This window comes from Glandiceps talaboti, chromosome 3 (assembly GCF_964340395.1).
Source record: "Glandiceps talaboti chromosome 3, keGlaTala1.1, whole genome shotgun sequence".
Lineage (NCBI taxonomy): Eukaryota > Metazoa > Hemichordata > Enteropneusta > Spengelidae > Glandiceps > Glandiceps talaboti.
The window spans coordinates 10,736,564-10,751,502 of record NC_135551.1 but is presented as its reverse complement, the minus strand read 5'-3'; the positions used below and the strand labels follow the sequence as shown (position 1 = coordinate 10,751,502).

Sequence of the window (14,939 nt, the reverse complement as noted above, 5' to 3'; positions counted from 1 at the left end):
TATATATATATATATATATATATATATATATATATATATATATATATATAACTTGGTGAGTATCAATCTGCTAAGACAGTGCTCTATACCGCAGTGTTAGAGCGCAATAGTTGTCTGATGATAGGGTACTGAAACTAAATGGGTAGTTAACTGGTAAGAACATGTACACATCGGCCCTAGTAGTTCTTTAACACGTTGACTGATATATATATATATAATTATTATTATATATATATATATATATATAACTTGGTGAGTATCAATCTGCTAAGACAGTGCTCTATACCGCAGTGTTAGAGCGCAATAGTTGTCTGATGATTGCGCAATGCGTGAAACTATATATATATATATATATATATATATATATATATATATATATATATATATATATATATATATATATATAAATGAGAGATCAGAACGTCATCCCTTGCGTTAAGATAAAACGGTATGTAAATTTACTGACTAAGAATTTTCTTCAACTTCAGGTTTAGTAGACAGTGTTGACGTCATGTAAATATACCATACATTACACACACACACACACACATGTTTTTGTGAGACGTGTACTTGTGAAGAAGTGCACGATCAAAATTCATTTATCACTACGGCAACGGGAATCAGTTCGTGTATGCGACCAGGCGGAGAAAACCACTGTATATTCACAGAGACAATATCCACTTTTTCACACACCTTTATGTTTTTATCCTGATCTATCTTGCAATCATCATGACTTACTTGAGTGTCCTGAGATGCCAATGGTGAACCAAAAAAACAAACAAAAAACAGAAGACATTTTGACACATGTCGGATATATCGAATTGTCAACATGTAGTTGATCTTAAAGTCACATGTTGAAGAGACGTGTAGGTGGGAGAAGCCCGAGTCTCTAGATTTTGATAATGGCGTTTGATTGGTTTACAAGTTTCACTGTCGTTGACGTTTTGGTCAGGTAAATTAACATAACGGCGTTTGATTGGTCTACTGGTTGCATCTTGGTACGAGCTATCTAAGTCGACATGATCTTGGTCAACTAAATTAACATATTCATGTTTAACGGGTTTATTGGTTGTGTCTTGCAACGTACTGCAACTGATATCTTGGTCAGGCAAGTTCACATATTGATGTTTTCCCGGTACAACATGACGGGTTTTGTTATCAGCCGGCGACGCCGCTACGATCTGCAGCATGTGCTGGTCAGGCACATTCTCATATTTATGTATTTGTACTGTATATGCATTGGTGTTAGTTTCCTCGCTGCAAATGTCTGATTCTTCGATTTCCAAATTTCGATCGCTTACAATGCTATCTGATGATGCCAATGGAATTGATGTATCGTAGTCTAGTTCAAGGTGAGGAGGTGTCGGAATTGCTGGTTTGTTCGTCCTTGATTGGACCATGTCACCATGCGATTCATCCGTTGTTGCAGCCTCCGATACGTTCTCTTGCGATTGTCCGTCACACTGAAGTCGGCGTTCGACCATCGGACATGATTTGCTGCCATGGACTCGGAACTGTCGTTTTTGGACGACGTTTACCCGTCGTAAGCGTACAACAGTAATGATTAGAATTGTAATAATTATAACACAGGTGACGGAGACTGATATAATGATAACATTTCTGATAAGACTTTTGGAGTTATCACCCTCGACCCCAATGACCCTTTCAAGAGTTTGGAGGTTTACTGTTACATTGCCTCCTCCGACTTGACACGTCGTTTTATTCGTGTTCAATGTACATTCAAAGTGAACTCCGTTGTCGGTATGTGATACTTTCCAATCGTAATCAACATATAAAAAGTTCCCATCACTCCTTGCTCTTGTCTCCAGTGTAACGTTCTCTCCTGTCGCAGAACCGATTCTATTCAAACGCAGTGCTGCCTTTGATGAAGTGTCCGGGTAAATGCACGTTAACATAAAATTGTCTCCAACTGCCAACATTTCATTACCGTCATAAGTTGAGCGACAATACGGAAACGTTTTATTTGAAAGAACGGGTATGGTTATTTTAGCGGTTTCTGTTTTTAGTATGATGTCATTATCCGGGTTCTTGATAGCACAGTAGTAATTTCCACTATCCAGGTCAGCTGTCCTAGCAGTGACGTCACTCACTGATAGCTCAAACAATTCGTCACTGTAGTTTCGTATCGATATCCGTGGTTCATCATTTGAAAGAATATGATTGTCCTTGTACCACAGTAGTCGATATCCCGTTTGGAGGTTTATCACGGAACAGTAAATTGAAAATTTTGTTGAATAATATTGTTCCTGGACCACAACAATCCGATCATGGGGTTGAAGCAAAAACGAAACCGGAGCTCTGTTGATGTCACTCCCTGCTGTTGTCCAACCGACCACGAAAACCATACCCAAAATATAGGTAAATAGTGGATTGTGACTAAAACTCATGTTAGTCAGATATGTGGTATCATAGATACATTAACATCGACACAGTGCAATGCCACACGGTGCCGCAACGATTTTTGACGGAATTCCGGAACACAACCAACAAACATTATGTATACCCGGGGGCGGTACCAATGGTCAGCTCTGGTAGGGGTGTGCGGCCACTAGTGCTGAAAATCCCGGGCCCCATTCCAGACCAACTTTGACCAAACACCAATACCCCATTTTAGACCATTGCAGGTTTTTAAAAGATGAAAGTTTTGAGCAACATTTTCGGCAATTATTGGCAGTTATGATTTGGTAAAGGACAATGAACCATATTATAGACCAAGCAAAATCGAAAATAATGCAAAGTGGACCCCGTTTTAGACTCGTCAGCTAGAAAAGACAGACCCATTTTAGACCAAAAAGGGCTAGAAAACGCACCCCAAAGAGCGGCACATATACGTATACTCAAATAGGGGGAGTAGCCCCCGGGGGTGTATAGGTCCAATATTACAAGTACATGCAAGTTGTGACCTGACATGTGACAGGTCTGGCCACTTGAATGCATGTCTGGCCTCGTTCGCGGACTATTGATAACTAACATCAACTATGGACCAGCAAGCAATTGTGACCATGATGTGATCGAGGATAAAACGGACTTTAAGTTGTCACTCCCAGGTATCCGTTTGACTAAAGGTCGTTCGTTTCTTTATTACGGCTAAAAATAAAACATCGCTGAAATAGCTGTAAAATTGTGAAAGTGAAGAGTATTAAAAATACAAGAATTAATAAAAAATTGATCATCAAATAAGTGCAACCTTGTTCAATTTTGACCTCAGATTATAATCACGGGCTGAAATTTGGCCATGGTTGTGTAAAATTGCTACTAACTCCAAAACTGTGCAACTGTTTGATATAATTTCGACAGAACTTGGCGAGCCAAAAAGTTGTTGGTGTTTTTTTTAATGTGTCTTCTATAAAAGAAACCGAAGAGTCCTTAAAACATGCAATGGTCAATTTGGCCACGCCTTCCTTTTGTAGAAAACATGAACTTTTGGATCTAAAACATTAACTCCATAATATGGAAATAGTCTACGGGTAGGATAACTGTATACATGATCAAAGTATGGCCGTACCTCTTTAATCAGTTCCCTTGTTAACCCCGTTATAGTATATTAAGTCATAGGACGTGCCAAAACATAAACAACACACTAGTACTCATAAGATAAACAATATTACATGACACCTATAGGTGACGTCATGGCTATTTTTACATACGAATGTCACGTGACAGTATAGTACACCAGACATCCGGGAAGTCTATCTGGTTTAGATCGATTAGATCACCGTCCTTGAAATTGTCTGACTTCCGGATTGGAATCGTTATGTTTTGATTTATCAATGATTTATGAGCTGATATGATTCATTCAGTTTTCCATCCATCCATCCATCCATCCATCCATCCATCCCTCCATCCATCCATCCCTCCCTCCCTCCCTCCATCCATCCATCCCTCCCTCCCTCCCTCCCTCCATCCATCCATTCATCCATCCCTCCCTCCATCCATCCCTCCATCCATCCATCCATCCATCTATTCATCCATCCATCCATCCATCCATCCATCCATCCATCCATCGATCCATTCATTCATCCATCCATCTATCCCATCCATCCATCCATCCATTCATCCATTCATCCATCCATCCATCCATCCATCCATCCATCCATCCATCCATTCATCCATCCATCCATCCATCCATCCATCCATCCATCCATCCATCCATCCATCGATTCATTCATTCATTCATTCATTTTCATTCATTCATTCATTCATTCATCCATCCATCCATCCATCCATCCATTCATCCATCCATCCATCCATCCATCCATCCATCCATCCATCCATTCATCCATCCATCCATCCATCCATCCATCCATCCATCCATCGATTCATTCATTCATCCATCCATTCATTCATTCATTCATTCATTCATTCATTCATTCATTCATTCATTCATTCATTCATTCGATTTGTGCCATTGTTCAAAATAATGATTAAACGTTACATACAATATTAATACGGTTGTTTGTCTAGCATGTAATGTACCGTGTATGAACCGTTTCTATTTTGATAAAAGGTAACAAGAATATGACGACATGTGATGATAGAATGAAATACAAACTAACAACTTGGATCGGTAAATGCTGTGTCCTTTTTAATAACAGACTGTTGTGATATATAAACAAATGTATAAATAAAGGAAACTGAATCCATGGAAAGGTATGTTTTGCATCCATTCATACAAGCAAACAGGAGTATAAGTAGAAATATCATTCATAGTCGTAACCGTTATATTCTATGCTTCCAACTATACAACAAGATTACTCGTCCCTCTACATTGACTGTATATCTGCAAAGTGAGTTTTCTTGCAAATGATGATCTATATTAGTCAAGCTATATAACTCTAGATATAGAGGGTATATGGTATAGCGGAATAAATATGGTTACTTGAGTACTATTTGAATATTAATATAACTAAAAAATAACATATCATTTTACATATACTTAATATATACACGTATCACTAAAACAAATTTTAAAAGTCTGAGTATATATATGCCTAAATCAAGGTTCGATAGCATACCTTCACGAACTAGGATTATTGTTCACATGACTCGAAAATATTGCATTATGTGACAGACAGAAGTACAGTGTGGTACACTGACAGCTAGGCTGTATATTTAACGGATACTGACGGAGAGGCGGATATAGTCGCAAGCGGAAATGTTCTACACACCGCTTCAAAAGATAACTCAGTGAGTCAAGAACGGGATAGGGTGTTCTTGAAGAGCGCCCTCACTTGGTCACGAGACTTCGCATTTTGTTTTTACCCAAAGAACTATTTTCTATATCCTCAAGTTGCCATCCTAATATGTCATCAACATCCTGAGTCACATTGAAATCGTGCCATTTTCCAGTTCGTTGATCTTGTATTGCTGCCACTAAAATCATAAATCAAATTTCATAACCAAATATAGGCTTAGAAATGAAAATTTATAACATTTTGATTACCAACAAAAACCAGTTCCTGAAGAACTTGAATAGGAGTGTATGGATAATGAGTGAAGTATATATATATATATATATATATATATATATATATATATATATATATATATATATATATATATATATATATATATATATATATATATATATATATATATATATATATTTATATTTATATATATATATATATACATACATATATATATATATACATATACATGTATATGACTCTTGCATATACATTATATATATATATATATATATATATATATATATATATATATATATATATACTTAATTCAAAAGAATAAGGATGTTAACACTCATAACATCCTTATTCTTTTGAATTAAGTCTATAATGCTCTGCTGCTAATATTTGCATCGAGCACTGTTCTCTCCAGTGAAACACTCATATTCATATATATATACTGTATATACAAGAATCAAAGCATTCTTGTTATAACTTTACAAACTGTTTACATCACGACTGTAAATGTTCAATCAACAGATTCTGACACTCATCATATGTGAGGTTGCCTTTTTCAGGCGTGAACCAGTCATGGTCACTACGTGTCTTGCAGTATTTCTCGCACACACAGTGTTTGTGCTTACTAGCAGCATGTGGCGATATTTGCAAAATTCTACTTCATACCCTCCCACACCTTAATCAACATCGTTGGTCTGGTAAAGACCAGGAACATTTTTTTTACATCATCAACGCCAACGATGACGTAATTGACTCCGATGACGTCACTGGGTAGTTGGACACACTTTGTTGTCTGTTACCAAAAGCCTGGAAGCCCGAATCATATTTGTTGTACTTGTACAATAAACTATGAATGTTTTTCTTCAACACGCAGACACAACGTGGGTAGGAGAATACAGTGACATCCTCTAAGTCATCGAAGACCTCCCAACTGTTCATTTCTTCCTTGTAGACCTCGATATTCATCACTGTCTGTCCACTGTACAGCCCTCCCATGACATGGATTCTGCCATTGCATACAACAGTGCTGAAGTCTGTGCGAGGGTTGTTCATGCTTTGCATTTGTCTCCAAGAATCATTCATGGGATCATAGCGAAACATCTCACCACCTTCTAAGACATATATAAAGTCATCGAGAGCGACCACTCCGATTCCACACGTATCACGTATTGGGCACCGTGACACGAATTTCCATTCGTCGGTGTCTATGTCGTAACGTTGTACATTATGAGTGTATGTATGACCGTCCCAGCCTCCGAAAACGAAAAAATAGTTTCTCCATGTCACGATGGCTCTAGTACCGACAGCTAAAAGCATAGGTGACATCATCGACCACGTATCCGTCTTGGGGTCGTAACGATCAACTGTTGCCTTGACAACATTAGTCTTGTCTTCATTGCCACCAATAACATACACGTAACCTTTGTGGTGAGCAGCCGCGTATTGGTTTAAAAGTCGGCCAGGTTGACTACGTGCTTGCTTCCACTCGTCCGTTTTCGTAGAATACATCCACGTGCTGCGCTTCAAAGTGCTCAGCCAAATATCCTTGCCCATAGGAACGACAGACGAAACGAACGAATCTGCCCCACTTGGTAATTTTGAAAGTACTGTCCATTTCTTGGTAGTTGGGTTGTAGATTTCTACATTGCGTTGGCGCTCGTCCATTTCATTACTACCAAAGAAAACCATGACTTGCGTGTAGCGTCGCGCTTTCCTAGATACACCAGTCTCCCTGACAACCGATAATTCAAGGTTAGGAATCAGATGAGAAATTGTAGAGATAGTTTCATCTTCCAAGTTCTCCAGACTGATTAGTTCTAGTAAAGATTCCATAAAGTGGGATCTGTATGTTGGATCATGTCTTATCCAACGGAACATTGCATCAAGCATCACTTCTTCGCTTTCCACAAGCATGTATTCCGTAAATAAACTCTTAAGGTACGCGAAATCGAGTTCTAAGAAATCGACTTCGCTCGTGATTCTAGCAAAGTTGTTTAATGCGAACTGCTTTGCTTTGATCGATATAGCAGTGTAACCATATGAGTCAGCAAATCGACTTATTCCGAGACAGTTTGATTCGTCTATTTGAGATTCTAAAAACGCTTTTCCTAAGTCTTCAACTTCTTCCCATTGTAACTGATTTGCAACTCGTAGCAGAGATTCTGTTGTATTCTCGTTCAAGTACACGTGACCGGTGTACGCAAAGTCAATCAACATCTTAATCGCGTCTGCGTTGACTTTGTGTAATCGTACAACTTCGGATTTGCTGTCGCCGAAGTCTGTCGTAAACAGCGTCCCGAAGAAATCACTAGATGCGGCTAGAATACATCTATGACACGTGATCACGTGATCACTGCTCTCCACAACGATGTTGATGAAGTGACCATTCTGACGAAGTGTTTCCAGCTCTTTAAGAAATGAAACAACATAATCTTCGTGGAAATTTGTCCAAGTGGCTCTCCGATTGATGTTATTGGTCAGAAAGACTTTAGCAGAGTAGCAGAACGCTTGCAAACTTTCGATTTTGAGAGATGTTGCTGCGTTGTTCGTTGTCGGTTCGTTTTCATGTGTCAGTTCACATTGACCGGTATAGATGTACTCGATAACGTTCTTCAAAGACAGGGTGTCAATGACATCCAAATCTATCGTTCTGAACTCGCACGTCTCCCCTCCTTCAGTTTCTAGACATTTCTCTCTCAATACTCCGCTGGCCGCTGATATGATAACTCGATGACATGGAAAGACATCTCCTTCCTTTGAACGCAAGTTGATATCCACGTATTTTCCTTGAAGGCGCAGTTTGTTAAGACTTTGCAGTAAGATTTTTCCGTGTGATCTCATCAATTTTTCGAGCTGCTTCAACTCGTTCGCTTTAAGTATCTCTTCTAAAATGTCGGTATACCTGATGACTTTCTGTTTGTTGTCGAGAGACTCCTGACGAAGGTGACGGCGAAAGAGATCGTTTTCAGTTCGTCGTTCCCGCTCATTTCGCTGACGGTAACGCCGATTCTGTCGTATGGTTTCTTTTACTCCTGATCGATGGGAATTACGATTGGATTTGGACAATTTACAACCCATTCCTGTTGGAAGAGAAACACAAATTTGATTGTTGAAACCGAGTTTTTTTTTAAAAGTGTTTAGATGGTGTAAATTATATACTCAGTAAACAGTGTTTATTGTACAGTCACCTTAACACGACATTTATAACATAAAAAATTAAGCTGAGTAACTAACTGGTTTGCAATCCTTGAGAAAGGTTATCAGTATCATGGTTTATGGAGGGATATCAGTAATAAGTTAATAAACTTATCGTTAACAAGCCGTCATAGAAGGTATAGACACCCAACTGGCTTGTTGACTATATATATATATGACAAAGCTATTATGCAAATTTAAGTTTGACCTGAATGAATAGCAGCCATACCTTTGACGATGCGGACGAACACATTTTAATGGTGACTTTTGGGATAAAAGTGTTAAATTTATTGAACAATTTACAATTTGACCTTGCAGATGAAAGTCATTGTCATAATGTTCGTATCAAGCTTGAAAACTTGAAATTGGTTGGTGCTTGTCAGAGATTTGTGGGCGCACGCACGCACGCACGCATAGATGGATGGATGGACGGACGGACGAATCTCACTGTAATAGCCCATCCCTGGCGTTGCCCTTTGCGGGCTAAAAAACAAATACTCATACATGACTTATAAGAAGCAGAATGGGTATGGCTATCTTCTATGATATCATATTACGAAAATTGTTGTAAATGACGTCACTATATTGTCATGCCAACCAGTAGTCTATGATCTTTACATTTGTTTGCGATAAGACCCACCTCTTCATTCCGGTCTCATATAATGAATGTATCGTGTTAATTGTGTACGTGTGTATTTGCACACGTGCAATGTGCATTTAGAGGTTAATATGGAGAGAGAGAGAGAGAGAGAGAGAGAGAGAGAGAGAGAGAGAGAGAGAGAGAGAGAGAGAGAGAGAGAGAGAGAGAGAGAGAGAGAGAGAGAGAGAGAGAGAGAGAGAGAGAGAGTACATATCAAGATATAAATGTTTACATGTCAAATACACACGTTGACTCCGGGAACTCAAATTTACTTCGAATTCCTCAGTAACACGAGAAATATATTTTAGTTTATATATATATATTCCAGAGTACGAGTAAACATTCCTATTTTTGGTAATCATTTATCATGAAATGATGCAATCTATCAACAACAGGTGGTGGTATTTACACTTGACAATGACGTCACACTGTAACTTTAACTTTGTCTTTGTAATATTTGATTAATTTCACATCCTACTCTTCAATGGTTTCTATGCTGTTACTAATTGGTAGTCATGCTGTTCAAAATTTTCAAATTCTAAGACAGCGAAAAAATTCGAAAAAAAAACAACAACAACAAATCAAGCAAATACTATAACCAGCTCATATGTGTGACCATAATGCGCATGCGATGGAGCGACGGCGGTAACACGCTTAAGAGTAGAAGCAGTAACAACGACATTTACGTGATTCGTGAATTTTCCATTCTCGCAAACTAGAGCTGTTATTTCTTCCGCGAGAAGGTGTGGTAAAAAAGGTTGTCGTTTACGACGATGGAAGTTTCGAATATTGTAAAATTAAAAAAATGCGACCCGTGGCTATGTTAATTGGCTAGTTTGGTGTTGTACCAAACCTTGTTTCTGGTCCTAGCGAGTTCTAAATCAGATAAGAATATAATTACGTTTCAAAGGCAGAAGTCTTTGCGAAAAATGTATCTATCGGACATCTTTGTACAATATCAAAAGCTATATATGTGTTGGTGGTGATGACCATATATGCCTTATATGCTTGTACCCCAAGCCAGGCGTTTTGAGATAACACGCGACGTACTGAAGCTAATAACGGAACATTTGTACATCGTCATGTTTTCACCCAGTTTAACATTGAACTCAAATATCAATTACCACTTATACATGATGGTATATTGAATTAGGTCAGGTTATTTCAATTTTAGCACCTTGATAGAATTAGTTATCATATGCATGATATATATTGTTAGATCTGGGTCACTGATATACCGTACCGAACAGTGGCTGTCGTTGTAAAGAGGTTAACACGGGTCATACATGTACACTGATTTACCGGTCCATGCTATAGTTCAACATTACAGACAAACAAATGACAGTACGGTTTTGGCGACAGGCTTGTAAACTCTATCAAAATGATCAAAGCCCCAGTTCGGATTGTAAATAGTCTTTAGAAAATGTTTTTTTTTTGTCTTTTTTTCTTGTCGTTGTTTGTACTTTCTTTTAAATTTGTGTGTGGTCTGTACAGTTTTAATGAGTGGTAACACTGTCCAGGTGGAAATAAGCTTTTGTCGTTTCCCGACTAAATTTACTACTACTACTGCTACTACTACTACTACTACTACTACTACTACTACTACTACTACTACTACTACTACTACTACTACTACTACTACTACCACCACCACCACCACCACCACCACCACCACCACTACTACTACTACTACTACTACTCCCACATACTCCTTACGACTATACTAATAAAATAACACACACCATATAGTTCAATAGTATGGGATTAAATTGTGGACTTTAATATCACACTGGTATATGAGAAACTTTTATTTTTTCGTCAGATTACAATATTTCGATTGAATGAACATGTCAACAAACACATTCTAAACTAAGTCCATGGCTTTAATTTGTGAATTATGTTTGGCATGACAGTCACATATAGATATATTACTAAACACTATGAATACCATCACCATAGGTTATGCACATCCAAATTAAAAACACTATCACATTATAGTTTGAGATCAAATATTCTCTAACGACCCCCCTCCTTTGTTAACAGGTAACCCCTGTAGGAGACAGTGACGGTATAGGGTTTATCTGTTTACATAAGTGATGTTGTCTTTAGAACAATGGGTCAACTTATATAAGACATTTATCGAAGTTATTCCATGGCTATGACAAAACAAAAACAAAAATAAATAAAAAACGATTTAACCTCGTGGTGGAAAAATATAACAGCGAGGTCTTTGGACCAGGTGTTGACAATGATTCATTGGCAACGTATTTGACAGGTTTTAAACCATAACACGTGTTTCAGACAACCGTGGAGTGCGCTAGTCTAAGTGGAGGATGTAATCAGACGATTGACGTAGTGATTGAGGATGTTATCGTCACGTTTTCTGCTGTCAAAACATTGACGTTCAACCAATACTGTCAGAAACAAGGTCGGAAGGTTGTATATTTGATGTGGGACATGTATTGTTAGTAATGGTATATAACTATTTAATTTTGTCGTTCTACCTGTTTGTTTGAGCTTTAAATGATATATTTTAAGTCGTATTGAGTACATTCCTGTGAATTTCTGTATACAAATATGTGAGGAGACAGGCCCAGACTAACTCAGTGTATAAAGCTATTTCCTGACTCCCCATTTACTAACTGTTATATTTATTTGGGGTAAATAAACTATATTAAGGATCTAAACAAATGAATTTCTCACTTCCCTTTGTATGAAGTCTAGCTCTAGTTCAGTACTGTGAAGTTGTTAGGTATGATTAAATAAGGGAGGGAATATTACTTCTCCAAATAACTAAATACTTCTCCAAATTCATTATCAGGAAGTATACGTACACAGTTGTAGTGCTTGAAAAATACTGGTATTTGCACGATAACCGCGCCCCATGTGGTATGTGTTAAACTATGGCCGTATATTTGACGTTGTTATGTGGACGGCTGAATATAGAAATATGAATTGATTGCAGGAACTGATAAAAAGCTAACGTCAATCATCACACACTTATTGCAAATGTCTTCTTTTTTTCTGTCGATTTTTATATTGTCAGAGTGAATATCAAAAAGTAATATCACGATATTTCTTAAAGTTCTGAACTTAATATGTATATCTAAAATGGATATATGTCGCTCCTGGATATTTCAACCGTACTGTCCACTATTTGTACTATTCCAGACCTGGGAAGAGTGCGTGCGGTGACGAGTGAATAGTCTCGGTTGGCGATTTCAGTACGGTGTTTTAATTACTGATCATGCCTAAACTTCAGGTCTATTTTTCATCAATTTTTACCTGTTTTCCGGCACGTACCCGGAAAATGCGGAAGACCATTACAATATATAAAGATTCCCATGACAAACCAAATTGGTGTTATTTGATTCATGTCTTTGAGCGGTATAAGTACTTGTGAATGTGACTAATATAAAACTAATAAAGCTTACCTCAACTCCTCAGATATCTAAATATGAAAACTGTTTACAAAAGTCAGACTTCAACTGCTGTTCGAAATATTTGTTGTTCTATCAGGCAGACGGAGATGAACCTCTGACCAGCTATAGACGAAGCTCTGCTATTAATACGTCAGATATTGACAAGGTGTGCCCTCTATCTCACTGATGGACTATACTACAATTAACCGTAGTTGACCTATCTTATCTGTTGTGAGATAGGGAAAAGACAACAGGAAGCTATGTTCCTATGAAAAGATAGAGGGCTTTCCCTATTTTGACGTCAGTGTTGCCTGAAGTCGTCGGAAACCGTGGACTCAGTCCAGAGATACATCAAAAGGAATCCGCCTGTTATATAAAGACTGATTCTTATCAAGTTGATTGTTTTACTGACCACAATTTATCAGTTTTTATTCGACTTTTGTAGCATGTGTGGGTCGTATACAAACGATTTATACTCTTGAACGACGGTTGAATCTTGAGTGTGCTGGGATTTATAGAAGAATACTAGCTATGATTTGTTAGGGTGGTACCATACAGCACACCAGTCCGTTGTCACGACGGATAGGAATGGCGAAGCTCCTGAGATCAAAATGTCTGATAGTACGGATCGATACATAATGCGATCACGTGACTAAGACTGTGAACATCTTCATCACACACCAGTGATACAAGATAATCGCTACGAAGGATTTGAAATTATGCTATATTGGAACTCTGTGTGTGTGTGTGTACGTGTGTGTGTGTGTGTGTGTGTGTGTGTGTGTGTGTGTGTGTGTGTGTGTAAATCTTCAATTGTCATTCGATGTCATATATGATTCAAATGTTTGCCATGGTATTATTGTTATCTTGCCATTATAATTTATACCGTGTTTTCCGAATTTATTGTACATGTAATTTTTATAATTTAAAATAATCAGTTACCACAATAGCCTTTTAAACCAAACCACTAGGTTTATTATTTATATAATACTATCGCTGTATACATGTACACATAGCATTCAATTTAACTTTTATTCTAAATAAAAACTTGACAATTTTACCTGAAATTTTTTGACTGCACACTTCAGTCTTTGTCAACAGATGGTCCCACTATTCAGTGCACGTGACCTTATGGACACGTGAGCCTAATAAATCAAACTGTAGTCGAACATTTCAGGTCAGATTTTTAATTTGTTTGAAACAAAAGTTACATTGAATACTATTTGGTTTACCAACACAGATGACTTTCCATATGAAGAATACAATGGATGTACACATAATTATGTTTCTTTCTATCTATATTAAATAATGCGCGCGCGCGCGCACACACACACACACACACACACACACACACACACACACACAGTGTCAGCAGTACAAGTAAAATTTGAGATTAAACTCAGGAACTTCATATTTGACTCGTCAGTAATGCAGACTGTCCCGTTTCACTGTGACGGAAAAAAATCGGACTGGGGGATTAGTAGCGTATATATTCCCAGTTTTATTTTAAAAAAAAAAACAATTGTGTATTTTCTGATGTGTCAATGAACTCTCATCTCGTGTATATACAGGTAGTTATTGTCCTTCAGAAATTCCTCCACCTTACACCAAGGTCTCGTAATGTCTAGGTTGGAATTCTATTAGTCATCTTTCGGTATCATCATACACGTCAATCACGGCGATCATAAAACAGACAACAACACTAAATGTGACATGTATTCATTTGATAAATTTACATATGTTGTTGATATTTCCGACATAAATTCATGTTTTGTATGGTTGCCACACGTAAGTGATATCATAAATATGACGATTAAATTATGACAAATTGTTAATCAAACCTTGAAATTTGTCTTTTGAGGTCATGAAATCTAATTTGTCAAATTCCATTGCGAGCTGACCATCACGTTTCACTAAGTCACAATCGGCAGACTAACTGACGACCACCTTGATCGCCAAGATCGTTTTGAAGAAAGGTTTCAGTTTGTACAAGGCCTCAGAATATTGCATTTATACATTACACGCAATCTGTATAATAGAATAAATATAATTATCTGTGAAAATATGAAAGTGCAAAATATTGCCACTACAGCAAATTCCAACAAACAAAACTTCTGGTATTCCATATCATAGGTGTTCGTATATCGGTTTCCATATGCCAACACCGCTCATGCTACATAACAGTAGAACACACATGGGGTATAATAAAAATCGTGCTTTTTTATTTAAAGACTG

The 14,939-nt window shown here is 37.6% G+C and overlaps 1 protein-coding gene across 1 annotated transcript; it reads right to left on the bottom strand.

Annotated features, from left to right (window-relative positions):
* Window positions 1–6,167: 6,167 nt before the first annotated feature.
* LOC144433027 (kelch-like protein 24) lies at window positions 6,168–7,664 on the bottom strand. The gene has a single exon (XM_078121339.1). The coding sequence runs from the start codon at window positions 7,662–7,664 to the stop codon at window positions 6,168–6,170; it is 1,497 nt and encodes a 498-aa protein (XP_077977465.1).
* Between the last annotated feature and the right edge of the window lie 7,275 nt (window positions 7,665–14,939).